Source organism: Phoca vitulina, unplaced genomic scaffold, assembly GCF_004348235.1.
Source record: "Phoca vitulina isolate PV1807 unplaced genomic scaffold, GSC_HSeal_1.0 scaffold58, whole genome shotgun sequence".
Taxonomy (NCBI): Eukaryota; Metazoa; Chordata; class Mammalia; order Carnivora; family Phocidae; genus Phoca; species Phoca vitulina.
In genome coordinates, this window is record NW_022589761.1 from 3,584,415 (window position 1) to 3,612,197 (window position 27,783).

Here is a 27,783-nt window from a genome sequence, read left to right on the forward strand (position 1 = left end):
GTGACAGAACATAAAGCAAGCGTCTCTTTATAACTGAGTAAACAGTGCTGTAGGAAGATGGCCACATGCAGAACTGTCCACATGAGCAGCTCTAGACCACATCTGGAGAAGTTTTTTACCCATCTGCATATAAACTTGGTTTCCTCCTGACATCAGTGATTCCCACACTACCGCTGAGCTGTTTCACCAAGTACGCGCACCATGAGCCCCAGCATCTCCACGCGTACCCCTATTTCCCGTTTCCCCCTCACTCTCCTTTCTCAATAAATGAAGTCTGTACTCTTTGCTGTCCCACTAACTAACTCATCTTAATTGTTATAAATTCTTGCAAAGAAGGGAATCATGAAATGAGAAATGTGTTCACCGTAGATTCGTTTTGGAAAAGCCAGGCTTTAAGAAATATGATAAGCCAGCATTGAATAACTCACCTCATGCAAAGAGTCTTCAGTAAAATTAGGGACACTCCTATCTCTTGCCATAATCTCCCTTGAAGTCCTTCCCCTGAAACCGGAAACAAAGTGAAATCAGTCTGAAATAGTGGCGTGAAACACTCTGGTTGGCCACGAGGTGGCAGCATTTGGTGAGTGCAGATTTTCTCCAACCCACTGAAGGGGCGCATACCTGGCCTGAGTTGTAAGTAAAGGTGGGGTCAAAGGCACGGAAATCAACTCAAATTTTATACTCACTTAAACTGACCACCTGAGCGGACAAAGTAAAACTGTCTGGTAAAAGGTTCATCTGGTAGATCGTACATTTTTGAGTTCCCTGTAGATTAAAAAAAAGGATAAACATCTGAAAACTTCCAAAGTAGTTTAATTAGAGTTATAGCACAGATGCAACCTTTCAATTTTTTTTCTTTTTTTTTTAAATTTTATTTATTTATTTGACAGAAAGAGAGAGAAAGCAGGAACACAAGCAGGGGGAGTGGGAGAGGGAGAAGCAGGCTCCCCACTGAGCGGGGAGCCTGATGCGGGGCTCGATCCCAGGACCCTGGGATCATGACCTGAGACGAAGGCAGACGCTTAACGACTGAGCCACCCAGGCGCCCCAACCTTTCAATTTTCTTAGCTTAACAAAATTTAGAAAATTAAGCACTGCTATCTGCTTAAAGAAACATATTAGTAGCTATTTATTACTGTGTGAACCCCCATGGCAAGGAAAGATACATCCTTATTAATACACGGATATTCTCCAGCTACAGGCAACTGTGGTGACACAGCCTCGGGATTACTGAGGTGGAAGTGGGTTTATTCACATTATTCCAGAGGGGCGCCTGGTTGGCTCAGTCGGTGGTAGAGGGTGCGACTCTTGATCTCGGGCTTGTGAGTTTGAGACTCACATTGGGTGTAAAGATTGATTAAAAAAAAAAAAAATCTTAAAGAGTAGAGCATGGACCCAATCTAGACTATAACAACTAAAGAAAGAAAGAAAGAAAATACTTCAACCCTATCCATGTTTGGCAACTATTATTCTAATTACCAACAATCTCTGTATACCTGCAAATAAAGTAAGTAAATAAAAACATTTAAGGTTAGCAGGAAACGCTGAGCCCCAGATGTCCAGGAAATGCTTAGAAAAAGGCCTGGGTCTGGGCCATGCGGCATGTAAGAATCTCCCAGAGGCTGCTCCTTCTCTCCAGCTGGTGGGGGAGGCCTGAGCCGTCAAAGGTGAGGCTGGGAGTGGCCACCTTATTTCCTTAGGAAGCATCATCCCAATCAACCAGAAAACCAGTAGCAAAACAAGCTGATGAGCGAGGCTGTAACATTTCTTTGGTGCCCCTATCCTGCCCCCAGTCATGAGTATAATGACATTCCACATTCACAATTAAATGAATACGAGCAACTACTCATGAATTTCCAAATATGCCCATATTGAGAATTACAGAGAGAATGTAAATTCTTACATTTTTTCCTGATCTTAACAGTAACGTACTCCTTGTGGTCTGTTTCGCCAACATCGTCTACTGAGGCCACACAGCTCGGTACTACCTGAAGTAATTCCATTATTTTTGAATTCTACAATTTGAAAGGGAAAAGGTAACAATTAGTATTTTTAATTCTTAGCAGCTTACTGGCTGTTTTTGATCTGTCAGTATTGGTGCGGCTGGGCAGAGAAGCTAAGCAGCAGCTACAGAAGAAGCTGATGCCATAGAGCCTCGTGGTGAGGAGCAGCCCCGCCCTTGGAGCCTGGCTCGGCCTCTACTAGGGAGTCCGGGCTAGGTACTTAGCTGCCCTGTGCGATGGGGCTGACGAGCACGGGATCTCTTACTGCAGAGTTCTCAAGGGGGTATCGACGGCCCAGCACATAGTAAGTACTCGATAAAAAACACTCATTATCTTTTGAGAAACTGCTCACGAGAGGTTTAAAATATTTTGATTCTGTTAGGAAATGTCACTGAAAATTAACGTGATAAGCCTCTGAGTACGTTGGGTTTATGGTGACTTTTACGTGACACCAGTGTCACTTAACAGCCTACCAACTGTCTACCCAGAGTCAAAAACAAAAAGACTCAATGTGAAAATGGGGACAGTAGAGAGCTTGCTCCTCCCAGGAGAGGAAGCCTTCTCCTCACCAGTTCCCTGTGCAAACACCCACAGCACGGGAAGGAGGGGTGACCTGGTCATCACGATTCCCCTTACAGGGAGAATAACTCCAGGAGACTTAGAATCACAACTGAACGAACGCTCTCCGTTGTGCTAAGACCCCAGGTGCGGTCCCCATGCAGGGAGCGTGAGCCCAGAACGTGGTCTCAGCTCACTGCTTCCCTGGGGGCACCGGATGGCTCATCCCTGGGCCAGAGCAGGGCGCCGACACCTGCAGCAGTCGGGGGAGCACCTCCACTCGGCCCTTTGAAAGCAAGTCCTGAAAGACTGACTCCTGGCTCCCCGAGCAGACCACCTCTGACCCGGGGACCAAGGACTGGATATTTGACCGCACCTGCAGACTCCCGGCACACCGACTTAGCCCAGCATCTCGATTCAAAGGTTGGCTCCTGCTATTTCAGATGTGGTTTAACCACGGGGAAGCCAGAGTGAGCTGCAAGGGAGCTCCCCACTCACCTGTTCAGCACAGTCTACCGCGGTGCACTGTCTCTTGTTCAAGACCTGAACTGATGCCCCATGAAGCAGAAGCAGCTCCACCACGAAGACATGCTTTTCTATCACCGCCTCATGCAGTGCTGTGTTACCCTTATTGTTAGAGAGGTTAATGGAGGCCCCGTGCTAGAAGGAGAAACAGTGCAATCAAAAGGAATGCCAGAGGGGCGCCTGGGTGGCTCAGTCAGTAAGTGTCCGACTCTTGATTTCAGCTCAGGTCATGATCTCAGCGTCGTGAGATCAAGCCCTGCGCCGGGCTCTGCGCTGTGTGGAGCCTGCTTAAGATTCTCTCCTCTCTCTCCCTCTCCCTCTGTCCCTCCCCACCCCGGCTCCCATACGCTGCTTCTCTTTCTCTCTCTGAAAAAAAAAAAGGGGGGGGGGGGAATGCCAGAAAATGAGGCACCCACGACTGACGAGTACCCGGCAGCTCCGGGGCTGGGGGGCCCTTACCTGTAACAGCAGTGCCGCAACTTCATGGTGGCCGTTGGAACAGGCGTAAATGAGGGGTGTGTTTCCACTTATATCCTTTTTATTGGGTTTTGCATTAGAATCCAATAGACACCTCACCACCTAGCCCAGAGAAGACAAAATTCCAAACTTAAATCTGTAGAAGAAATCCTCTAACTTGATATCCTTTTTACTCTAAGTTTATTTGGAAGGCTCTTTGGACACATGTCTGACTCGGGAGAAAGCCGACCAACTCAAGCGGGGTGCAGCAGACATTTGCTGAGGGTCTCCTCCACCAGGCTGGGGTTGGGGGCAGGGATGAGGTGGGGAACCGGGAGGGCCCACCCCCAGATGCACCAGAGTTCTGTGTTCTGTTGCTGAGCAGTCTTGCCCCGTGGGAGGAAGGAAATGTGTCTGTCCTCTGAGCCCGCCCCCAAACTTGCCTCTCTACAGCATTCCCACCACGGACAGTTCTAACCAAGAGCAAGCACCCCATGCCCTCTGCCCAGGAGAAAGACCCCGCACCTGGAAGTGGCCCTTCTGGCAGGCCAGGTGGAGCGGGACAGCTTGGTTTACGTTTCTGGCACCCACACTGGCACCATGTTTCAACAGGAGGGGGACGAGGTCCACCCGCCCATGCAGAGCAGCAACATGCAATGGGGAGGAGCCGTCCTGGTTGGTCACATTCACACCAAGTCCACTGGCAGGAATCTTTGCCAGCTTCTAGTAAATGCAGAAGATGGAGAGAGAAACATCATTAGTATTTAAGAAACTGGGCTGAAGGGGCACCTGGGTGGCTCAGTCGTTAAGCGTCTGCCTTCGGCTCAGGTCATGATCCCAGGGTCCTGGGATCGAGCCCCGCATCGGGCTCCCTGCTCCGTGGGAAGCCTGCTTCTCCCTCTCCGACTCCCCCTGATTGTGTTCCCCCTCTTGCTGTCTCTCTCTCTGTCAAATAAATAAATAAAATCTTAAAAAAAAAAAAAACTGGGCTGAAGGAATTGAAGCCACCTGTGTCATTCCCCCCCCCCCCCCCCCCAGCCCCAGCCCCTGTGCACAATTTCGGATCACAGTGGGATCCAGAATCAGGTTGCCCACAGGTGAATTCCTACAACTTTAGAAAGGTAAGATATACCAAAGGATTACTTCCATTTCCAAAAGAGCAAGTCCCCCGAAATGATGCCCTCTTTATGCCAAGGCGATTCAATGGGAAACAGGAAGTCTGTTCCACAAATGGCATCTGAACAATGGGATATCCACATATGGAAAAACTGCACATCAACCCTTAGCTCAACACACACAAAAATTAAAAATGCCTCATAGACCTAAATGTAAGAGCTATGACCATAAACTTCTTGAAGCAAGTACACAAGAAATCCCTGCAACACTGATAAACAAAGATTTCTTAGATAAGACACAAAAAGCAAAAACCATAAAGGAACAGTTTGATGAACTGGACTTAATGCAAATTTTAAGTGGTTATTCTTTGAAAGACACGAAAATGAAAAGGCAAGTCACAGAGCGGGAGAAAATGTTTGCACTACGTGGACCCGACAAGGGACGTGTACCAACCAGAATTTAAAAACAGCAACAGATTCTTACAACTCCATTAGACAATCCAACTTTTAAAAAAAAGATAGGCACAAGATTTGGAAAAACAAAAGACAAATGTTTATATCATGGAGACAGTCTGTATTGATTCGCAGTGGTTTTAAAATCAATCATGCCAACAGAAGAACAATCGATCAGTAATTAAAAGGACAAACAAAACATTTCATACAAATGAAAACAAACATTAAATTATGATATTGAATCCTACATTCTGACAATAAAATTGCTATGTCAGCGTTCTAGGTGAGTGCCCAAAGATGAAAACTTTGGTTATCTAGTTCACTTTTTGATGATTAAAAAGGTTTTATCTTGGAAAAATTGCATGCTGCATTAAAAGGGTAAATTTTGCTGCATGTAAACTGTACCTCAAAAAATAAAAAAACAAACAGATGAAGCAGTAGGGAGAAAAAAAAACAATGAAATACTGCACACTTACAGGAATGGCTAAAGTTGAATAGTCACAAGGATGTGGGGCAAACAGAAAGAACTCTCACACGCTAGTGGCAGGAATGGAAGATGGAAAATCACTCTGGAAAACTGGCAGTTTCTTATCAAGTTACACACACACTTACTACATAATCCAGCAATTACACCCCAAGGTATTTACCCAAGTAAACATATATTTATACAAAGACTTGTTCACAAATGTTCACACTAGCTTTCTTCACAAAGCCCCAAACAGGAAACTACGCAAATGTTCATCAATGGGTGATTCGATTGATTCTAGTATATTCAACAAAATACTACCCAGCAATAAAAAGAAAGGAATCCACTGTGGTGTGGACCTCAAAACATTCTGCTGCATGAAGGAAGCCAGATTCAAAAGAGTGGGTCCTGTCTGGTTTCCACTCACATAAAATTCTAGAAAATGCCAACAAGTCTGTGATAACAGACAGCAGACCCAGGGGGTTGCCTGGGACAGGAGAGGAAGGGGGGAAGCCCAAGAAAACCCTCAGAAGTAATGGAGTGTTCTGGATCTGGACTGCGGTCATGGCTTCATGCGGAAACTCAATGGATTATACACGGTACACAGGACTTTACTGGGTGTAAATTGTACTTGAATAAAGGTTTTTTATTTTTATTTATTTATTTATTTTTTATTTATTTTTTTTTTTTTTAAAGATTTTATTTATTTATTTGAGAGAGAGAATGAGATAGAGAGAGCATGAGAGGGGGGAGGGTCAGAGGGAGAAGCAGACTCCCCGCTGAGCGGGGAGCCCGATGCGGGACTCGATCCCAGGACTCCAGGATCATGACCTGAGCCGAAGGCAGTTGCTTAACCAACTGAGCCACCCAGGCGCCCCTTGAATAAAGGTTTTTTAAACAAACACTCTAAACACACCAGTGGGCTAGAAGAGGGTGGGGCCAGGGGGTGGTTAGCTAAGTCACAGACATGAAGCAATCTCCATATAAATGTCTTTTTTAGGTCTTTTTGAGGAATTTCAAAATGAGAAAAAGAGATTTTAAAAAAGCAGGGAACGTTAAGATTTTATTCAATACATCTGGCAGTTATTTTAATATGTGCTCCAGTTTCTTGCTGTAACGGATGAACCGTGAGGTGGGGAAGGACAGAGTGCAGGCCAATGGCAAGAGCAGTGACAGCGAGACACAGTTAGCTGCCTCTGGCCACACTCAGTCCCGGACCGGGCCTGAAGTACGGTCACTTCACTAGTACCCTTCGAAACATCATCTGCCTTTTTTAATCCCTATGCTTTTCATAGCAGTCTGCACAGGGGAAATCATTCTTTGGGCTGTCCCCATCCAGCAGCATCGGGACAGAACAAGAGTTGCACATCCCCAACGTACACATGACCCTGGAGCGAGCTGAAAAGCTACACGTGAAGGGAAGTTTTACTAATTTCAGTATTATTGGGTTGGAATAACCCATGGTGAAGCTTTTTAAAATAAGGCAGTATTATCTTGTAATACAAAGGACAACACCACTATGCCTGTTTTGCAGAGTCAAATTAATTTTCTCCGTATGGGACATATACATCGGGTTAGGTAGCTAGCACAAAAGCGCATACTCTACGCAGAATACCGTCTACGATTTCTCAAAAGAAAATGAAATACTTAAGTATACACTTCAGAAAACATGGGCAGGATCTGTATGCTAAAAATCAACAAAAATGATGAAGAAATCAAAGAAGGCCAAAATATTTGGAGAGATATGCCATATTCATGGAGTGAACACAGTAAAGATGCCATTTCTCCCCAACTTGATCTACGGTTGTTAATGTAATCCCTACCAAAATCCTAGTAAGATTTTTGGTAGACATAAACAAACCCATTCTAAAATCTATACGGAAAGGCACAGGCGTAGACTAGCTGAAATAATCCTGGCAAAGAACAAGTTAGGAAGAATGGCTCTACCCAGTACTAAAGCTTCCCATAGCTACAGTAATCGAGACAGCATGGAACTGGTGGAAGGACAGACACACAGATCTGTGGAACGGAACGCAGAACCTGGAGAGAGACCCACACCGTGTATTATCAACAGAGGTGGGACAACAAGTCAATGGAGGAAGGATGGTCTTTCCAACAAGTGGTGTGGAACAGGTGGACATCCACAGGCAAAAAAATGAACCTCAACCTCAATCTCAGACCTTGTGGGTTAGGGGGTGGCAGGGGGACAGATGGGTGTGGGAAAGGGCAATGTGAGTAGTTCTTCCCATGGTGAGGGAGCCTGTTGGTACCTTCGATGTGGTGGTGGATGCACAAAGCTATGTGTGTGATCAAAGTGAACACACAGGCACACACATGCATATGCACATGTGAGCACCAGGAAAATCAAAGAAATGTGGATAAGATGTGTGGATTGTTTCTGGGTCAGTATCCTGGCTAGGATACCGTCCTATGGCTTTGCAAGCTGTTACCACTGCGGGACATTGGGTAGAGGGCACAGAGGATCCTCTGTATTTGGAGGGAGGGTCCTCCCACAGAAGGTGGACTGACTTGAGCACAGACAGCGGGCAATGGATCTTGAATGCAGCTTCCTCAAGGGATTGGCAGCCATGTGGACAGACACCCTCAGCCATAAACTCTTGCCTTGTGACTCAGGGGCCCAGAGAGGAGCTGAAACACTGAGCACATGTGCATTCCTCTGCTCCCTGACCTGCCCATTCAGAAAGTCAGCCGCCCAAGGCAGATCCACCCTAGTGTTAGCTTCTCTCCTCCCTGAGCTAAGTAACTAAACCTCACCACATCTCAGGGGATGCCAACTAGCAGCCACTCAGTAACTGGCTGGCTGAGAAGCAGACAACTTTCCTAAGCGGAAAAGAAGAATCTGTCTCCCCACCCCCACCCCCAGTTGCACCAATGGAAGCAAAGCCAAACCTTTTGAGCTGGGGCACATTTCGGGCACTGGCACAAGGGGTGACAAAATTCAACATCGCCTATGCTGACAGCATCCTCCGATTCATCCAGGTCCTCCTCCGTCCACTCCAGAAGGTAACGCACCTAGTGTGGGGCAGGAAGGAGAAACGGGAACTTAAAACTCACCCTTAGCTCCTTTACAAGCTACAGTATCTCTCCCTCCTCGACACACACACACACACACACCTGCTCGACCACCAGAGAGATGACTGGGTTCACCGTGCCCAAGCCCTTTCTCCGTCCCTTTACGGGTGATGCAAAGAACTTTAGAGCCATTTCTACAGCTTGTGGAAGAGATTCCTTTATCTTTTTTTTTTCTTATCTTTTTTTTTTCTTTTTTTTTTTTTTAAAGATTTTATTTATTTGTATGATAGAGTGATAGAGAGCTCAAGTAGGCAGAGGGGCAGGCAGAGGGAGAGGGAGAAGCAGACTCCCGCTGAGCAGGAGCCCGATGAGGGACTCAATCCCAGGACCCCTGGGATCATGACCTGAGCCGAAGGCAGCCGCTTAACTGACTGAGCCACCCAGGTGCCCCTATCTTTTTTTTTCTTTTTAAAGATCTTTTTATTTTAGAGAGAGCGAGCACAAGCGGAGGGGCAGAGGGAGAGGGAGAAAGAATCTGAAAGACTCTAAGCTGAGCGCAGAGCCCAACGCGGGGCTCGATCCCAGGGCCCTGAGATCAGGACCTGAGCCAAAACCAAGAGTCAGATGCTTCACCAACTGCATCACCCAGGCAGAGTGGTGCTGCTTTCACTCCCCGGTCCTGGAGCATTTCTCGAGCACCTCAGCTTGTATTATCTAACTGTATACTTTCAACAACCCCTCGTCCCTTCTAACCTGGGAGAAAACTCACTCTGAGAGGAAGTAACTCGTCCAAGGCCCCACAACTAGGAAGTGGAGGTCAGAACCTTATACGCAGGCTCCCTGACGCCACGCCAGTGTCCCTTCCACGCACTGGCCGCATGTGAACGCACTGGAGACCACCAAAAAATCCAATTTAAAACTGGTCTCTAGGATATTAAATTTGAAAATTGGGAACAATATAAATACATTTCTAGGTCTGGTTCTGAGCACTGAGGAAGTCAGCATGTGCATGAAGGGAGTGACAAGGGGTTCCAAGAAGACTGCCTTTGACCCCAAATGTCTCTCCTCCAGGTCCCTTCCACATCCGGACAGCAGACACCCCTCCCCCCCAGGGTGGAAATGCCAAAGGCCTCCACCCAGGGGCCTCAGCTAACAGGCTAGTGGGACAGACAAGGGCAGGGAACAAGAACGGGGGGAGCGGAGGGGCAGGTCCTCGGGTGGGGGGTTGGAGGCTGTCACGTGTGTAGATCAGTTTGGGTGGTGAGCCCTGGGCACCGGGCGGCCATGAATGGCCTCGGCCCCCTCACCCACCCACAGAAGGAAGAGGAGTGGGTATGTCACGACGCAGGGACAGTCATAATCTCTTCTCTGCACAGACTGCTGCGGGCTCACACCATGGCTCCAGGGTGCCTGAAGAAGTCCTACTCGCTTCCTCCAAAGAATGCTGGCTTCTGCTGGGGCCGGTCTCATGAGAGGACAGATACAGGCATACACACCCATGTCCCGCCCCCCCCCCCCCCCCCCCCCGGAAGGGACCATGTGTCAGTCTGTGCATTGACAGTGGCCTCTGGATAAAAGCGAATATACTGGAAACTACAGTCAGATTCTAAACATCCCCGAGGTGGTTATGATCAGATCCCAGTAACTTCTGTGCACCACCTCAAGCTGGATCATCTGCGAAAGGCCCTCCTGAAACATACAGCACCGCCAAGCTCTCTCGTTAGATGATTTATTCAGAGCTCCTCATCTGGTAAGCACCCAAGTTACTCCTCCTTTTGTTTATTTATTTATTTTTTTTTTTAAGATTTTATTTAGGGGCGCCTGGGTGGCTCAGTTGGTTAAGCGACTGCCTTCGGCTCAGGTCATGATCCTGGAGTCCCAGGATCGAGTCCCGCATCGGGCTCCCTGCTCGGCAGGGAGTCTGCTTCTCCCTCTGACCCTATCCCCTCTTGTGTTCCCTCTCTCATTCTCTCTCTCGCTCGCTCTCAAATAAATAAATAAAATCTTTAAAAAAAAAAGATTTTATTTATTTGAGAGAGAGAGAATGAGAGAGCGAGCACATGAGAGGAGATAGGGTCAGAGGGAGAAGCAGACTCCCCACTGAACAGGGAGCCCGATGCGGGACTCGATCCTGGGACTCCAGGATCATGACCTGAGCCGAAGGCAGTCGCTTAACCAACTGAGCCACCCAGGCGCCCCTCCTCCTTTTAAAGTGGAAGACAGGGGCGCCTGGGTGGCTCAGTCGTTAAGAGTCCACCTTCGGCTCAGGTCATGATCCCAGGGTCCTGGGATCAAGCCCCGCATCGGGCTCCCTGCTCCGCAGGCAGCCTGCTTCTCCCTCTCCCTCTGCTGCTCTCTCTGCTCCTGCTCACTCTCACTCTCTCTCAAATAAATGAAATAAAATAAAAATACTTTAAAAAAATAAGTAAATAAAGTGGAAGACATAGCAAGTTCCTTTCAGGAAGCCAAAGGCAAGCCGCGGGAAACCGCCCGTGGGACTCTAAGGAAGGCTGTCTCCATGCTCCAGTGACCTGATCAGATGTTCCCTGGCATCTGCAGGGAGGGTTGGGACAGACACCTTCCCCCCAGCCAGGCCTTCTCCCCATGCCAACTCACAGCAGCGAGCACCACCTCGTCAGGACACCCGGCCTGTGACTCCTTGGAGTCCCAAGCCTCGGACCTCAGCCTCCTACCCAGGCGCCACAGCCGCCCACCACTTCCACGGGGCCACACCAGGGCCTCTGGGCTCTGGCCCTCCCCGCCACACCCCCCTGCCCCACTCCACTCCTCCTCTCCACCCTCCCTGCCTGCACATCCTGCTCCCAGCTAGTGGGCCAGGCTCGGAGCCCGCACTCTGTGCTCCTACACACGGCGGGGCTGGCCAACATTTCACCAGCCTTCCGGAACGTGAACCTCTAGTAGGCTCTCTGTGCCGCTTTATGACCACCTGCTCAGTACGTGAAAGGAAAACGCGAACACCTACATTACTGCGCAGTCATTAAATGCAGCCCTTCCGTGTGAACGTGAACAGAACATAGCTCCTGACTGAACCAGAGACAAAAAACAGGCTCAGCTCTTTTCACCGACAGCAAGTTTTAGACGTGCTGCTAAAAACTCACCATTTCTAGATCTCCATCGGCAACCGCTCTTAAAAGTTTTTCTACCTTCAGTAAAGGAAAAAGAATGTTAGGAAATGATTTCAATAATTAAGCAGTCATAGAAGACCCAAAGGCTCTCATTTGTCTCTTGGTTTGTGGAGTTTTAACACCTCATTCAGCATCTTGCAAGCATATCCCTGAGACTGCCCGGCTAGGCCGTCCAGGAGGGCACCAGCGTGCGCCGAACCCATTTCCCCCTGAGGTCTATGGAATGATCTGCTGGTGACGTGGCCAAGCGAGATGCCGGTCACTGCAATGAAGCGCAAGCCAGCCGCCCCGGAGGATCACACGTACTCAGCCCTCATCATCTGACAGCTGAGGGCACACCAGGAACCATTCCAGGGCTCTCTTAGACTCTGGAATGTGTCTCCGGGCTTTCTCTACTGTGCCTTCGCATCAAGCTAAGCTCATCGGGCCCTCCAAGAGCAGGTCACAGCTTGGGGGTGGCAGGGGACGAGTGCCCTGCGCGGAGGCAATGAGGCTCCCCGCACACAGGGGAGCAGGCAGAGGAGTCGTGGGACGTCCACGGGACGGTCTGCTCTGCAGGCTGACACTGGACGAGCTCGCAGACAGGTTAAATGGAGAAGAAAAAAAAACCAGGCTATAAATCACCTTTTACAGCACACAATGTGTTGACCAGAAGTCAGGGACGATACATCAGGTTGACAGGGATGCTTACAGCATGGGACGTAAGTGCTGAGAATTTAGTTTGTAAAATGATCTTAAATCTGTGGACCTACTGGTGACTTTCCTTAGACTTTTCCTAGAAGACGACTCCCTCCTCTGTCTCTCTGTCTCACATATACACACACACACACACAATCCCCAAAGCAAAGAGCTGCTTCAGGAGCCGAGCATGCAAGCAGCAGTGTGAGAACTCCTGGCTGGGCACCCCCCGGGGCCCCCTGAGCAGCCCTCGTCATGCATGGCTCTTTAACTGGCCACCTTGACACACGGCCGCCCTCCCGTCCGCCCTCCCACCTGGGAGCCTCACCTCTCTGTAGTCCTTCTTGGGCTCCTGCCATCTGGAGCGCGCCAACACAGAGGAGAAGCTGGGGGTGGAAGAGGCCTGGCTCATGGAGTCCACGGGGCGCTGAGGGGGCTGCACCGGGACCTGTGGCCGGGGGGCCCCAACAGGAGGAAGGGCCTTGTGAGGGCCAGAGAACAGGCTGGGGTCTCCCAGGGGGCCACCAAGCCCAGCCTCGTTCACTCACCTCTGAAGACTTCCTCCTCCTTTCCAAGGGCAGATGATAGGCTTCCATTATCGACAGAATCTAGGACAAGAAGGGGACATGAAAAATACTGACTGAGAAAGGTTGCCAAAGTAGCGTCACCCGTAGGCCTAGCCGCCTGCCCACCTCCTCCAAAGGTCACACAGCCTGACCACACCCCTGGAGAGACAGAGAAACCACAGCCCGAGCGGGCGGGAGCTCACCCAGGATCACACGGATTAAATGGGGGCTTCCTGCTGCCTCTCACCGCCCCTGCTGCCCAACAGGAGCTGGGGCTTCCCTTGAATGGGCTCAGAGGACGAGAGAAGCCCGGGCACAGAAGGCATCCCCAGGTTGTGCGTCCAGATACAAAGTGTGACCTTCCCACTGGCACCCCGGGGTCTTGAGCAGGAACAGCTCAGGGCTGAGCCAAGAAGGCGGTCTGCTCTCCTCTCTGCCTATCTCCCTTTGGAAGGGGCCTCTGGGAGAAGCTACCTGGGCAGAGGGGCCCTCTGCTCCTGGCGGACTCCTCAGGCCAAGCGCGGCACTGCCCCGTCCCGGCGGATCCGGCCGCTACAAAGCTGAGACCCTCTGAGGGCACGGGGAACGTGGCGGAGGCCCACCTGGGGTGAGCAGCAGGGATTTACACCTTCGGAATCGGCTACTGGGGACCTCATGTTGTGTTCGTAGGACACACACAACATAATACTACTACTCATGACACAGAAAGAGGGCGGAAGGAAACATCTGAAGGTGACGCGCGCGTCCATGGCGAGGGTCACGGAGCTGGTCGTACTGGCGTGTATTTGTCTCCAACTTCCCTGAGTTGCACACATTAAATAAGTTCAACTTTTTGTGCGCCAATCGTACCTCGAGTGTGATTAAAAGACAAAAACTGCTGTCCTAGAAAGAGACGTGAACACTCTGAAAGAACCCCGTGGAACAGAGCTGGAAGCTGTAAAAGCAGCTGGTAAAACGTCATGAGGTGGAAAGCTGAGCCTGCACGAAGGGAAAGGGCGGGAGGCTGGCATCAAGACGGGATTGCTCATGTGGGCCACACACCCACGATGCTCTGGACGTGGTCTGATGGCCTCGGGCCACGCTTCTCCAGGGGACATCCCCTCGGCCGGAGCGGCTGTGGGGGGCGAGGCACAGAGAACCGGCCTCTGCGAGCCCCCTCGCTCCCCACCCGCTCCCCATCCACTCCCCACTTCCACAACACGTTGCCAGACACTAACGTGGTTCCAGAAATTACCAACAGGAAAGGACTGGTTCATTATGAAAGAAACCGTACACAACGATGTTCAAAACTGGCCAAAAGAGAAGGCATTTAGGAGCCGAGGATGAAGTAACAGGAAGACAGATTGCTGTTTCCATACCCCAGGCCCCATCCCTGCTTCTCTCGGCCAGAGCCTTTGTCCCATTTCCCCCCACGCCGTCTGCTCCGAAACCAACAGCACTCAGGGGCTGGGGCAAACTCTGCTGGAGGCAGCTCTTGGAACAAGACTGAGAAAAACTGCTGGTTAAGCTGGAAATAATATAAATAAGTAAAACCCACTGACAACCAGGTCCTAAATGCACCAGAGAGGGCACAGGCCAGGTTCGGGCCTCAGGCACTAATGCAGTCTGTCCAGCACAGCCAAGACCCAATCTTTGGACGTTGATTTTTTTTTTAAGTCATACTGACGCTCTGAGATGATGAAAAGCTACCTTTGAGTTTAGTGCACACTCGAGGGGTGTTTCTTTCAGTCTGTTCTGGATCTCCGTGGAGGCCCCGTTTTGTAGCAACGTCTCTATGATGCCCTGGTAGCCCCAACGTGCGGCTATGTGTAGTGGGGTGTCTCCCTTCTCGTTACAAATATCCAGTCTGCACGACTGCACGTCATAGTAGACCAGAGCCTTCACACACTGCCGAGAAAATGGGAAATACCACCAGTAAGTCACATGCCCAGCCCCGGGCAATGTCTGTGGAAGCCACAGCCTCGGTCCACACCCCGATTCCAGCCAGGCGCCACTCGCCAAGCAAACGTGCAGAAACAGAGAGACAGAGTTCAAGGTTACCGCATCAGGACACATCATTTTTCCGAAAACTGTCGATCAGTAAGAAAAGGCTGAATAAATTGTGATGTATCCGTGTGCAGAAGGGAATGACCACAGCAGGCCGGAGACCGCTGTCCCCTGAAAGGCCCACTGGCAGGCCGGCCCCTGACTCGCAATGTTCCTCAGGAGCTTGGATTTGCAGAATGGCTCACTGTGTCTAAATCGTGCAACTACATGGTTTATGCTGAACACCTGCTTTTCTTCTAGAAGTCTGGAAGTTTGGCATGTGGCAGGCACAGCGTAATTACGTGACCAGCTTCCAATAAAAATCCTGGGCCCTGAGTCCCTACAGAGCTCTCCTGGTAGACAGCACTTCATATTTGCTGTTATAACTCACTGCTGGATAAACCGAGGATGTTCTGTACATCTCCCTGGGGAGAGGACGCTTTAAAGCTTGCACCTGCTTTCCTCCAGACTTCATCCGTACACCTCTTCCCTTTGGTGACTGTGCCCTGGGTCCTTTGGCTATTGTCAATCATAGCAGCGTGACTATATGCCGAGTCCTATCAGTCGCCCCAGCAAAGCACCGACCAAGGGGTGGTCTTAGGGACACAGATGCGACACACGCAACAGATCGCTGGGTAGTGATTAAAGGACGGGCTGGGGCTACATTTACTGACCTCCAGGATTTCCATGATGTACCGTTAAGAAAGTAAGTGGCTTTATAAAGATGGGGAGAGCACGATCTCATTTTTCCACATCCATCCCTAACCCGGCCTCTACCTTGGGTACGTGTAAACCCACGTGTTCCCACACAGAGAAGATGGAGAGGGGGCGGTCAGGACAGAATCACACACACACACAGTTCAAGGTGAAGGTGAAGCGGAAATGATACAACTGTCGCTATGACTACAAAAATGGAAGATGTAAAAACTGAAGGTGAACAAAGATCAGAACCAGGTGGCGGCAGGGATGGAGGAAAATGATTTTAATTTCAGGGTACGCTAACGGGCGATTAAAGTCTAGCTTTCTGTTCCTTCAGTAGGGCATCTGCAATATCATTTAAGGCTTTTTTTTTTAATCAAAGAGAAATCACCCACCAAACATGCCAGTAAAGCACGACGTTACACTGAGCAGAAATTGGCATCTCTCGGCAAGTGAGAGGGGGAGAAGAGCTACCCCGGGCGCGGGGGGCACCACTTACGTCTTCGTGGCCGTAGGTGCAGGCCAGGTGGAGAGGCGTGCTGCCGCGGCTGTCCCGCACCTCGGGGCTGGCTCTGTAGTGCAGTAACAGCAACTGCCAAGGAGACGAGTGCGGTGAGCAGCGTGGCCTGCGGTCTCACCTGCAACCGTACTGACCTACGCTATAATTAAAATTCCACCATCACGCTCATCCTGCCCTTTAAAACGCCGAGACATTAAAGAACAAGGCCCACGGCCCCACCCTTCTTCCCCAAAGCCGCCGGGATGTTTCACATCGACACCGAGGGGTTTTGTCCGCAGCGCCGTGGCCTGGGACACGCGGCCCATCCTGAGAGGCTGCGACGCAGGAGCGTGGCCGTGAGGGTCCGGACACGTGGCGCCGGGCTCGTCTGAGCACGCGCACAGGGGCGGCACCCCTGCTCACCGTGACGCTCTGATAGCCCTTCTGGCAGGCGAGATGCAGCGGGGCCGACCCGTGATAGTCCGTGGCGTTTACCACTGCGCCCCTGGAAACCAGGAAGTCGATGAGGGATGCCTGCCCTGCAGAACAGAGGGATCTCACCGCAGAGAAGGAAAGAGCGGGGGCTCGCCAAGCCCTAAACGTGAAGTCCCATTGTTTTACCCTCTTATTCTCTGGCAGTGGACATGCCAGGAAGTGTTTTTCCCGTTCAGAGGGGCCAGAGCTAACATCAAGTCAGACTCTAGATTCAGGACACTCTAGACCCTGCCCCTCTGGAGGGGGCTCAGCTCTGGTCCACCTCTCAGCAACAGAAAGTAGTGGAAAAGAGTCTTAGATATCCACAGAAGATTTCGTGGTGCGTCAGTTCACAGGATGGAATACTACGTGACCATTAAAAAAAAGCAAAGCCCCTGGAGGTGGCCCATGACACGGGCCCTGCCACCCCCAACTCCGCCGCCCCGTCAGTCAGGCCTCTGCTGGGCCACCCCTGGTTCCATCCCTTTGCCTTAGTAGCCCAACCAAAGGCCATCCCAAGACCACATACCACAGAGGGCGGCCACATGGAGCGGTGTGTGACCCCTGTCATCTCTGGAAAATGGAGTGACAATGGAGGGATCGTTCAGCCTCCTAAAAGAGGGAGAAGAGCGGGGGACGCCTGGGTGGCTCAGTTGGTTGGGCATCCGACTCTTGATTTCGGCTCAGGTCATGATCTCAGAGTTGTGAGATCGAGCCCCACACTGGGCTCATGCTGAACATGGAGCCTGCTTAAGATTCTCCCTCTCCCTCTGCCCCTCCCCACCCCTACTTGTGCTCTCTTTCTAAAAAAAAAGAGAGAGAGAGAGAGATAGAAGATATAGAAAAATACACCCTAGGAATGGCAGGGAAAAGCTTCTCCCTACCAGGATGGACATGCCAGAGTCCTGGGGCTAGCAGACAGATCTCGGGGTGTGAGCTGGATCTCTTTAACAGTGTCCCAGAGACCATCCAGTCCCTGCTTGGTCTCCTGCAGGGTGAGGCATCTGGTTCCAGCATCCCTCCCCCACCCACCCCTCCAGGCTCTGACGCCCAGCCTGACAAGGGGAAGGGAAACCCAAAAGGTTACTGGAGAAGCTGACATTCCTTCCATCCTAAAATCTGCTTTCTGGGGTTGGGTAGGCTCTGTACCCACCTACTCTGGCACCCAGCCCAGCAGTGGGCCAAGTATTTTTATGACCTTTATTCCATCTGATTCTCCAAAGAGGTGGATGTTACTGTCTCCACTTTACACCAGAGGAAGCGGAGTGCCACGAGGGTACGGTCTTTATTCAAAATCACACAACAAACTAGTGGGAAGTTCGGCCCAGGCCCGCGCCTCCCGCTTGCAGGCACAGTGAGCCTCCACGAGGACGCTCTTACCCAGAGACAAGTTTCTCACAGTTCTCACAGAAACACAGAGGGTGACACATCCTTTGGACGGCATCTTTATCTTGGTCATCTTGGCTCAGAAGTCTCTCCACTTCTTTCTGGTTCCCGGACGCAATGTGCTACAAAATAACATATCGAAGTTAAGGAATTATTCTCTTCTTAAGACGTGAATTTTTGGAGCCCCCTTAGAGAAACACATATCTGTGTACGCACGGATGACGTGACTTGCTCTCTCGGATGTGTTCTGAAATAATCTGGGCGGACAGGGAAAGCAGGTGGGGATGGAGACAAAATAGGACGGAGATGGCCTTGGAGATGGCCACGTGGGTGTGCATTTATACTCTCTTTCACTTCTGGAAATGTTACACATCGTCCGTAGCTTAACACAACAACATGACAAAATTCCCAAAGCAATGGTGGCGGAAGGATCATGCCTCCTGAACCTCGGGGTGGATGCAGACTCCTTCCTAGAACACGCCTCGGTCCTGTCCCCTTGTGTTCTAACAGAGCCTCAGTTTGCGGGGAAAGGGAATGGCTGCATTAGCGAGAGATCCCATCAACAAACAAGCCTGCGGTGCAGGGCTCAGCTCTGTGATTCCTGGATGTGCTCCTCTCAGGGAGTGAGATGTTCTGGGGAGCAAGTGGCCCCTGGGAGGCTCCCTGGGTGCTCCATGAACCCACTGTGGCTCCGGGTGGCCTGAAGCACCCACAGGCTCCCTGAGGAGGTCTGCCCTCACCCAGGCCTCGCCAACTAGCCTCCCAGGGGTCAATCATATCTGAGCAAGGAGCCGCCCGCATGTGCCGAGTGATGGAACCACCGCTGCATATGAACATCCGCAACACGGGGTTTCCGGAGCCCAGGAGAGGCGTCAGCTCCGCTGAGGCCACCCGGGAGGCACCTCGGAGCGGACCTGGACGAACCAGTGGAGGGAGGACAGCTCGGGCAGAGGGCTCCAGGCATGCTGCCCCTCCCGGCCATGGCACAGCACACCCTGGGGGAGATGCACAGACGTAAAACCTCCGCATTCCTGCACCCACTCTGAGCACAACATGAACTCCGGTGTTGAACCGAGCACACTGCCCTGATGGATGCTGTAGAGGCTCTAGAGATGCGGAAAGACGAAACATCCCTCACACGCCTGTGCCCACACGGACTTCCCGGTGTCCTACCTGAAACAGACTATCAATGGGAGTTGAAGTCATCTGAGACAGCAGGCTCATTCTCTGCTTCAGGAACAGTCGGTCACCAAATCCCTCCGACTCCTGCAGGAGAAACCCAACAATCTGTTTTGTCAACTTGTCACAAGATGTCCATGCAGACCCTTCAAAATGGAGAACCCGGGCTCAGTCCCTGCTACTTCCTCACAGAACAGGGTTGGCGGAGCCTCTGTCCCTGGGCCAGAGAGCAGATCCTCATCGGGCTGGGACAAGGGCTTCCGTCTGTCCCTGCAGGAAGCGGCTGCTGGGAGCAGGGCCCTGGGGACACACTGCCTGTGTGCACACATGTGTGGAATGTGTCATCACGAAGTGTGGAATGTAGCGCGCTCACACCATCCTCCTCCGGACGGAAGCCTGCATTGCCTTGGCCTCCTCCTCCTCTCAAACCACTGTCCTAAAGCCTGCAGCCCTAGCCCCTGCCGCTTTATCTGGGCATACAGAGAGGACAACCATCTGACAGACGGTTCTAGATTTCCCAGTGTCACCCAGCAGGAGACAGAGAGGAGTCTTGCTTTCTGAACATACTTACTAAAATAGCTGACGAACATGGCCACTGTTCCCAAATCCTGTAATACACCGGGGTCTACCCCAAATAATAAATTCAGGTCTTTGTATCGCAGGTAATATTTACTTAGACACAAAAATCTAAAAATGCATCCTTCCTTTATGAGATAATTCCTAGTGAGACATTTCAATGCTCACTGGAGCACCTACAACTTGACTGATGACAAATTAACTTCCTCAAAAAAGTCTCAGTGGGAGGTAAAGGGGGTTTCTCCCCCAGCCAGTTGCTGCCAGAAGAACTCACAGAACCCGGACAAAAGTGTGGGATAAGGCCCTTCACAGCCCTCAAGCTCTGACTCAGAGATCCAGCTAAAGACACAGCCTGGGTGGCACCTCAAGGGACGGCCCCTTTCTGGGGTCCTCTGTCAGGCATGGTCCCTCACAGTGGCGGCCCTAAGAGGGTTAACCTGGCAAACACACACCAACCCCTCAGAATGAGAGCCCATTTGCTCCCAGCTGCCATCTGCTATATAAAGCTCTAGCAACCTGTTTTATTCAGTGATTTATAGCCCAGCAGATTAGGGTCAGAGAAACGTGAAAGATGCTATTGCTCGGGTAAATGTGGGGTCCCTTCCTCCACTCTGGGTAACCATAGGAAGGGCAATGATGAAGAGAGGCAAGTCCTCAGGGCCTGAACCTTCAAGGAGAAATGACCTACCGAAAGAGACAGCACATCAGCTCAGATCCATTTGGGAAGGGGGTACATACTATTTATGAGAAGCCCAGTACAGTGAGAAAGACCAGGAGCCCACAAAGCTGGAACAGAGAAGGGCATCAGTTCTTTCAGTGTTCTGGCTTTTGGTCTACAGGGGTAAAACTAGGGTCATCCCAGTAATGCTTATTTTCAAAAAGCTAGTCTTTATTTACGAGACTTTCAAGTCTTTATGCTTAAAGAATGCATATATGGGGGGCCCCTGGATGGCTCAGTCGGTTAAGTGACTGCCTTCAGCTTGTGTCATGATCCCAGGGTCCTGGGATCGAGTCCCATATCGGGCTCCCTGCTCCGTGGGAAGCCTGCTTCTCCCTCTCCCACTCCCCTGCTTATGTTCCCTCTCTCGCTGTGTCTCTGTCAAATAAATAAAATCTTAAAAAAAAAAAGAAGTATATATGGTCCCCTCAGATACAATTAGATCTTGGGGGGAAATATCTGTGAAACTACATCACATTATATAAAGAGGCAACAGGAAAACAAAATTCGATTTACTAATATTGAGTCCTGAATGCTCTCAGCTGCCGTGTGGAAATCCACTCGAGCTCCCTCCCCAGGAAGGGACACCGACACATCGCACTGGCCTCACACCTTCCGAGGCAGAACTGCACTAAGACAGGAAGCCAGTCAGCAGCTACGGCTGACCAAGGCCACGGCAGAGCTCAATGCTGGCACCACGAAAGACAAGAAGCCACCACACCTGTTCTGTCAATACAGGTAAGGAGCATCTCTCAGGCCTGCCCCACTCAAGGCCCAAGGGACTGGCTCCACGGCCAGCTGTAAGGGTGAGGCACACCTCGTCCCAACACCAGATGGGACCAACCACCCCCACCCAGAAAGCAGGACCAGGACCAGGGGCAGACACCTCAGACAAGAGGGGCGCACTGGGCGGTGTCCCCACCTTGCCCGCAGAGGCTATCCACACAGGACGCACCAGAGAGCCAGGAAATAGAGACACCCAGATGCGGGGGTGTTGGAAGAGCAAGCTGAGGGCAAGAGTATCAGCTCGTGCTTCACAAAGACACTTCCAAACACCCTAGTGCATTCCTGTAAACTCCTAGCAAGAGGTGAAACATACAGCCTCATCGTCAGTGTAGGTAAGAAATGGACAGAAACTCAGAAACAGACTTGCCCAAGGGCAAATACAAGTGCTGGGCTCGAACCAACACCAGCACAAGAGGGGTCACCCCTCAAAACTCCCCCAATCCAGGGGCGCCTGGCTAGCTCAGTCGGTGGGGCATGCGGGTCTTGACCTCAGGATTGTGAGTTCGAGCCCCATGGTGGGTGTCAAGATTACTTAAAAATAAAATCTTTAAAAATAAATAAATAAAAATTAAAAACCAAAACAACTCCCCAATCCCACTCGGGATGTTGTCTGAAGTCGGAGTGGGTGTGGCAAGCGGACTGGTGCTGTGTGGTCAGCCACCTCCTTCCGCTCTGGTCAGAGGCTTCAGGTGTTAGTCTTGCTGCCCACACGCCGCAGGAAGTAAGCAGGCTTACAGGATGGCCACTGCGCAGTTACGGGCATAGCAAGGGGACGGCAGCACCTCCCCCCAGGCAACAAGGGGCGCCCTTGACCCCATCGAGAAGCATCAGGCAATTCCTACCATCAGCCTACATGCCAGTAAGAGGAGCATAATTTCAAATTTTCGTTAAAAATACAACTGTATAGGGGCGCCTGGGTGGCTCAGTCGGTGGAGCGCCTGACTCGTGGTTTCGGCTCAGGTCATGATCTCGGGGTTGTGGGACTGAGCCCTGCGTGGGGCTCTTCACTCGGTGTGGGGTCTGCTTGGGACTCCCTCTCCCCCTCTCTCTCTCCACTCCTCCCCCGCTCACACACACTCTCTCCCCCTCTAAAATAACGAGGGCGCACGATGTGATGAGCACTGGGTGTTATACGCAACTAATGAATCACTGAACACACCAAAAATTAATGATGTACTATATGTTGGCCAATTGAATTTAAGTTAAAAAAATGTTAATTAAAATATAAATTAAAAATAATAAATAAATAAATAAAATCTTTTTAAAAACTGTATATATGGGCGCCTGGGTGGCTCAGATGGTTAAGCGTCTGCCTTCGGCTCAGGTCATGATCCCAGGGTCCTGGGATCGAGTCCCGCATCGGGCTCTCTGCTCCTTGGGAGCCTGCTTCTCCCTCTGCATCTCTCTCTCTGTCTCTCATGAATAAATAAATAAAATCTTTAAAAAAAAAAAAAAAAAAAAAAACTGTATATAGGCACAGAAAAGACACATATGCCAAAACGTTAACAAGTCATCCCCAGCTGGTGAGTCTGTGAGAGGTATTTGTTGTCTTCACTGCAAGTGTATACAGCTGCCCCTTGAACACAGGTCTGAACTGCACGGGTCCGCTCAGATGGCGACAGACACACTATAGTACTCTAAATGTATGTTCTCTTCCTTGTGATTTCCTTAATAACATTTTTTTCTCCAGCTGACTTTACTGTAAGATTACAGTATAGAAGACATATAACATACACCATGTGTGTTAATCAACTGTTTATATCATCAGTTAGGCCCCTGGTCAACAGCAGGCTACTAGTAGTCAAGTTTTTGGGGGAAATCGCAAGTTATATGCAGATTTTCAACCAAGTGGAGGGTCAGCAACTTTAACCCCTGAGTTGTTCAAGGGTCTACCGTATATTGTAAATATTGTTTATAAGCAAGTATCGGTCTCCTAATCAGAAAAAAAACAAACAATTCTTTTGGGCAAAACAGTGTAAAATGCTATATACAATATAATTTAAATTATGCGAAGTATACACGGATGGGAGAAAGACGGGAAAACACATAAAGATTTTAACAATGAATGATTTCACCCAAGTGCACCTGTCTGGGCAGGCCTCTGGTTTTTTCCCAGCTATTTTAACTTATCATCACTTGGGGAGATTCTACGATCAAGGGAATGCTCAGTCCTCAGGACTCCTGGCGTGTAATGTAGGAATCTCTTCATCTTATTACTTTCAATGTTGTTGAAATTCTGTGCGTACTGTCACTTTTGCTAGCTGGTGCAATAGGCCAGCAATGCGATCTTGGTGTAAGATCTCACACTTCACATCGAAATACAACCGCCTCTCCTAAGCAAAGCTCACCCAAGAAAATCATAATAAGGCCAGAGTCCTAAAATTGCATATGTGAATAATCCCATCTCTTGCCTAGATATCCAAACTCATGGTTTCTAGCTTCTCCCTTCTGCCTATTGCTTTTTTTGAGGATGGCGAGGATTAACAAAGCAGGATTTTAACTGTGAATCCCGGTCATATCCTGCCAACTTCCACACCCAACTGGGTGCTTAGCGTTTCAGGCTGCTGGGTGGCTGTCAAGCCTCACAGCCCTTAGACAGTAGAGACCCCGTTCTTGGGAGACCATTTAAGAATCCCCCTCCCCTGGGGCGCCTGGGTGGCTCAGCCAAGGTTAAGTGTCTGCCTTCGGATCAGGTCGTGATCTCAGGGTCCTGGGATCGAGCCCCGGGTCGGGTTCCCTCACCCTCTGCCAGTCCCCCTGCCCGTGCACTTGCTCGCTCTCCCCCACCCACTCTCTCTCAATTTCAAATAAATAAATCTTGAAAAAAAAAAAGAAGAAGAAGAATCCCCTCCCCACCCGCCAACCTCAGAACCCTAGCAAAGGTGCCCTGACACCCACAAAGAAAGGCCAGGGCAGGAGGGATCTTACGGGCGGCTTAACGGAAAGGCTTCCTTGCCGAATATATTCGATCGCAGCCTCAATCGAGGTCAGGCAGTATCCCAATTCATCTTTTGCTGAGCTGCTAAATCTGAAGTTTTTGATATAACTCAAATTTGCCATCCTAACAAAAGGAAGAAAAAAGTTTCACTGTTGTGTACCCAATTAACACCTCTCCAGAAACAGCGCTATGGGCGTGAGTGACTGAAGTCTGTTAGCTCCAGGAGCTCTGACTGCTACCCCCTTAAGCTCTAGAGCATGTGCAATTAGGAAAATGAGTGAACTACTTGGTCCTTTCCTGGAGTATGCCAGTTTTTAAAAAGCTGACTACTGTAAAGTGAACTGGGGGTTCCCGTCAGAAGAGGACGGGCTCTGGAGTCAAACAGAACTGGAGTCAGCGTCCCTCTCAGTCACTGACCAGGTGCGTGTTCCAGAACAAGAAACATAAGCTCTCTGGGCCTCATCTGTAAATGGAATGACAGCCACCCTCTGCAGAACAAAGGCAGGGCAGACACAGTGACGGACTCATAAAGGGCGCTCGATTTCCTGGAGTTATGCTAAAACCACCCAGTACAATGCTGCCATTTTGAAAAAGTATTTTAACAGAAAATATTACCAATTAGGGATCTCTGTTTTCACAAGCAAATACAACAGGACTGATAGCAGATCATCAGCACAGATGGTCTCCAAGTTAACTGCGGTGGGGAGGAAAACACATGTTTGAAGCCATCATGAGACCAAGAGGCGTTATCAACTCCCCACCATCATCCAACCCACAAAGTCACAATCCAGTGAGACTACACATCAGGGAGAAGTTCCATTGCACAATTCCTTTTACAGTGTCCTGAACTGATGTCACATTTGAGGGGAAAGCGAATGCCTAGCATTCTCAGAACATGTGCAAAAGAAGGAAATTCCAAGGACTCTCCCCCTCGCCACCTTCCGGGCGGTTCAAGTCAGGGATGGCGGACACGAGGCGAAGGTGTGCCCAGAGCCACCATGAAAAGCCTCTTTCCTCCTGAGATCATTTCCATTTTATACACTGCAAAGTCTAATGCTCATTTTTAGCTTGTTTTAATTTTTTTCACTTTGAAATTTTAAGGAATCCATTCACATGTCTAAAAAATTTGAATAGCACAAAAGAGCAAACTGTGACTCTCTCTCCCATCCCCACTGCCCAATCTTCCCCCAGAGGCTACTGCTGTTCCTTCCCACCTAACCTTCCAGAGACAGTCTAGGAACTCACCACTGTGCATATGAATAAAGAGCTGCCCCTTTTTCTGGAATGCTGTTAGAAGTGTACCATATACACTCCCTCTCACTTCACTTAATGCGCTTTGAGGATCACCCCTTATCTGCCCACACAGATATGACCCCCTTTACTTTCTTCTTAGCTTATTTTGCTTTACTTTTTATAACGGAAAATTTTAAACAGACACAAAACTAGGAAGATGGGTCTAATGAATAGTTGAACCCCCATGTACCCATCACCAGCTTGGATCATTTTTCTTTAAGATTAAAGGTTTGTAATTTTAAGCCAAAAAATTTTGTCAATGGAACAGCTTCAGGCTGGAACACTGCTGCCGAAGGAAGCCGGTGAGCGGTGCGGCCCTGGACTAAACAGTCGGCAGTGAATGTCCTGATGGAGCCATACACCCACACCCTAGCGCCATGACAACTTCAAGAGAACACACGACAGGAAGCTTAAAGTCAATCATACACATTGCTGTACCTTGGCAAGCTCAGACTTGAGCTGTGGACAGCGTCATTCTGGAAACCCAAAGCTATTGCAAAGTCAGGTTCTCAAAGAACCTGTGCGGCTTGGATTCTGATTTATAGACCAGCTGCGTGGCGCCCATGCAGGTATAAGGAAGCTTGGCTCGCCTTTGAGGCTGCTGCTTCTCCGCCACTGTTCTCTTACCCTTATCTTGCCTATCCTACCCCCAAGCTCCCATCGCTAGGCACCCAGGCATCAGAGCAGACTCCGGGGTGCTCACACAGGGATGCTCTGCGGCACATCAGCCCAGCTGTGTGATCCTTGAAGACGACACTGCTCCTTAACAGACTTTTGCATCTGGACGTTAAGTGTCTACTCCACCGTCAGGCCCCTCCCCTCAGCACAAACCTCTCTGGCTGGGAGACTGGGTTATTAGCTGCACCACCTTTCGCAAACAAATCAACTTCTGCTGTGGGGAGGTGCACTTGTTCAGCTGAGCCAGCTCTCTCTTTGCACGAGGTATGTTGAAGCTGCAAAATAATTTGGAAAGTGACAACTTAAGACCACAGTGGGAGGGCCCTTCTTCCCTGATCTAATAGCATACCTCAGATTTACTCTGCTTACAGACAAACCGTAAGTAACGACGAACAAAAATAGAAACTCGGGAGCAATTGGACTCAAATGAGTGGCAAAACTCAACACCTTTGCATGTCCCATTCAGGATGCAAAACGGTATTATAGCTGCGCCAGAAAATTAGGAGAAAATAAAAATAAAAATCCTTAGCCCCAGAGTGAGATAGCTCAAAGGAGTTAAAATAGTTTCAGCATAAACACAAGACATTTTTGTATCCTAAAGAAACATAAATTAATTCAAAAGCAGGTCAAAAGACCAGCTGTGCGAAACCCCCACCCCTTGAGTTCCTACCCGGCTCAGGAGGGTGACATCTGCCAACCTCAGTCCTTTATCTTTGGTCACAAGTAACCGCCCTGTTCCTCGGTATGAACCAGGCCAAATCAGTGTGCGGTCCCTGCCGCTGAGAGCCCTGCTTCCAGGAACAGAGGCCCCAGCCTCTGAGGATGCCGAGCTACGGCAGTGCAAACTCTTACCTGCACTCAGGTTTCACGCCAATGTCCTTCTGCTGAAGATCTTGAAGGCTTCTTGTGATTTTGTTGAAGGCAGCATCCTAACAACAGATTTTAACGAAGCTTCAAATTTCTTAAACGGCTAAGGATAAAAGGCTTCCAACCGGGATGACGGGGATTTAGGACCTACCTCGCTTGCCTCCATGGTTCCCACATATTTAAAGATCAGATCATAAATATCATGCTGGACGTACATCTGTGGAATCAACGAACAGACCGCCGTTCCGAGTGTGCAGAGGGGACCGGGAGAGCCTCCCCCTCCCCCCGCCCCACTGCCTCCTCTCCCTGCACTGGCCTGGCCTCTTACCTCCACTGCCTGCTTCAGCAGGTTCATCTGGGCCTCCTGCTTGGCAAGCATTTTCTGCAGGACAAGAAGGTACCGTTAAAGAGCTTGGACTGGCATGTGGGCAAACTGCAGTTCTCTCTTTTGAAAGTCCTGCTGCTTACCAGGTGAGAGTCCCTCAGAAGCTGCTGGAGGCATTTGGTGTAGAGAGCATTCACCGAGTCCTGTGCAACACACGGCAGAGAAACAGGTCACTCATAACCCAAGGCCCCAACACAAAACCCAAAACGTGTCACGCGTCCCGGAGCCAGAACATTTCACAAGACGCACTTCCTGGGTGAAAAGCTTTAAGTCCTGATACA

The 27,783-nt window shown here is 50.1% G+C and overlaps 1 protein-coding gene across 4 annotated transcripts in view; it reads right to left on the bottom strand.

The window, feature by feature from the left end:
• The window catches only part of ANKRD27 (ankyrin repeat domain 27), a 50,111-nt gene that overhangs the window by 4,183 nt on the left and 18,145 nt on the right, over positions 1-27,783 (bottom strand). For all 4 annotated transcript variants that reach the window (XM_032390462.1, XM_032390461.1, XM_032390463.1 and 1 more), the window contains exons 6-28: positions 27,586-27,645; positions 27,446-27,499; positions 27,269-27,334; positions 27,103-27,179; positions 26,404-26,525; positions 24,895-24,973; positions 24,270-24,402; positions 19,256-19,348; positions 18,077-18,204; positions 17,226-17,308; positions 16,646-16,761; positions 16,223-16,315; positions 14,689-14,886; positions 12,982-13,041; positions 12,762-12,881; positions 11,729-11,773; positions 8,487-8,609; positions 4,068-4,265; positions 3,546-3,665; positions 3,060-3,221; positions 1,904-2,015; positions 687-765; positions 429-501 (exon numbers count right to left, since the gene is read on the bottom strand). In XM_032390462.1, coding sequence (XP_032246353.1) covers positions 429-501; positions 687-765; positions 1,904-2,015; positions 3,060-3,221; positions 3,546-3,665; positions 4,068-4,265; positions 8,487-8,609; positions 11,729-11,773; positions 12,762-12,881; positions 12,982-13,041; positions 14,689-14,886; positions 16,223-16,315; positions 16,646-16,761; positions 17,226-17,308; positions 18,077-18,204; positions 19,256-19,348; positions 24,270-24,402; positions 24,895-24,973; positions 26,404-26,525; positions 27,103-27,179; positions 27,269-27,334; positions 27,446-27,499; positions 27,586-27,645 — 2,394 coding nt within the window. The remainder of the gene's footprint in view (positions 1-428; positions 502-686; positions 766-1,903; positions 2,016-3,059; positions 3,222-3,545; positions 3,666-4,067; positions 4,266-8,486; positions 8,610-11,728; positions 11,774-12,761; positions 12,882-12,981; positions 13,042-14,688; positions 14,887-16,222; positions 16,316-16,645; positions 16,762-17,225; positions 17,309-18,076; positions 18,205-19,255; positions 19,349-24,269; positions 24,403-24,894; positions 24,974-26,403; positions 26,526-27,102; positions 27,180-27,268; positions 27,335-27,445; positions 27,500-27,585; positions 27,646-27,783) is intronic.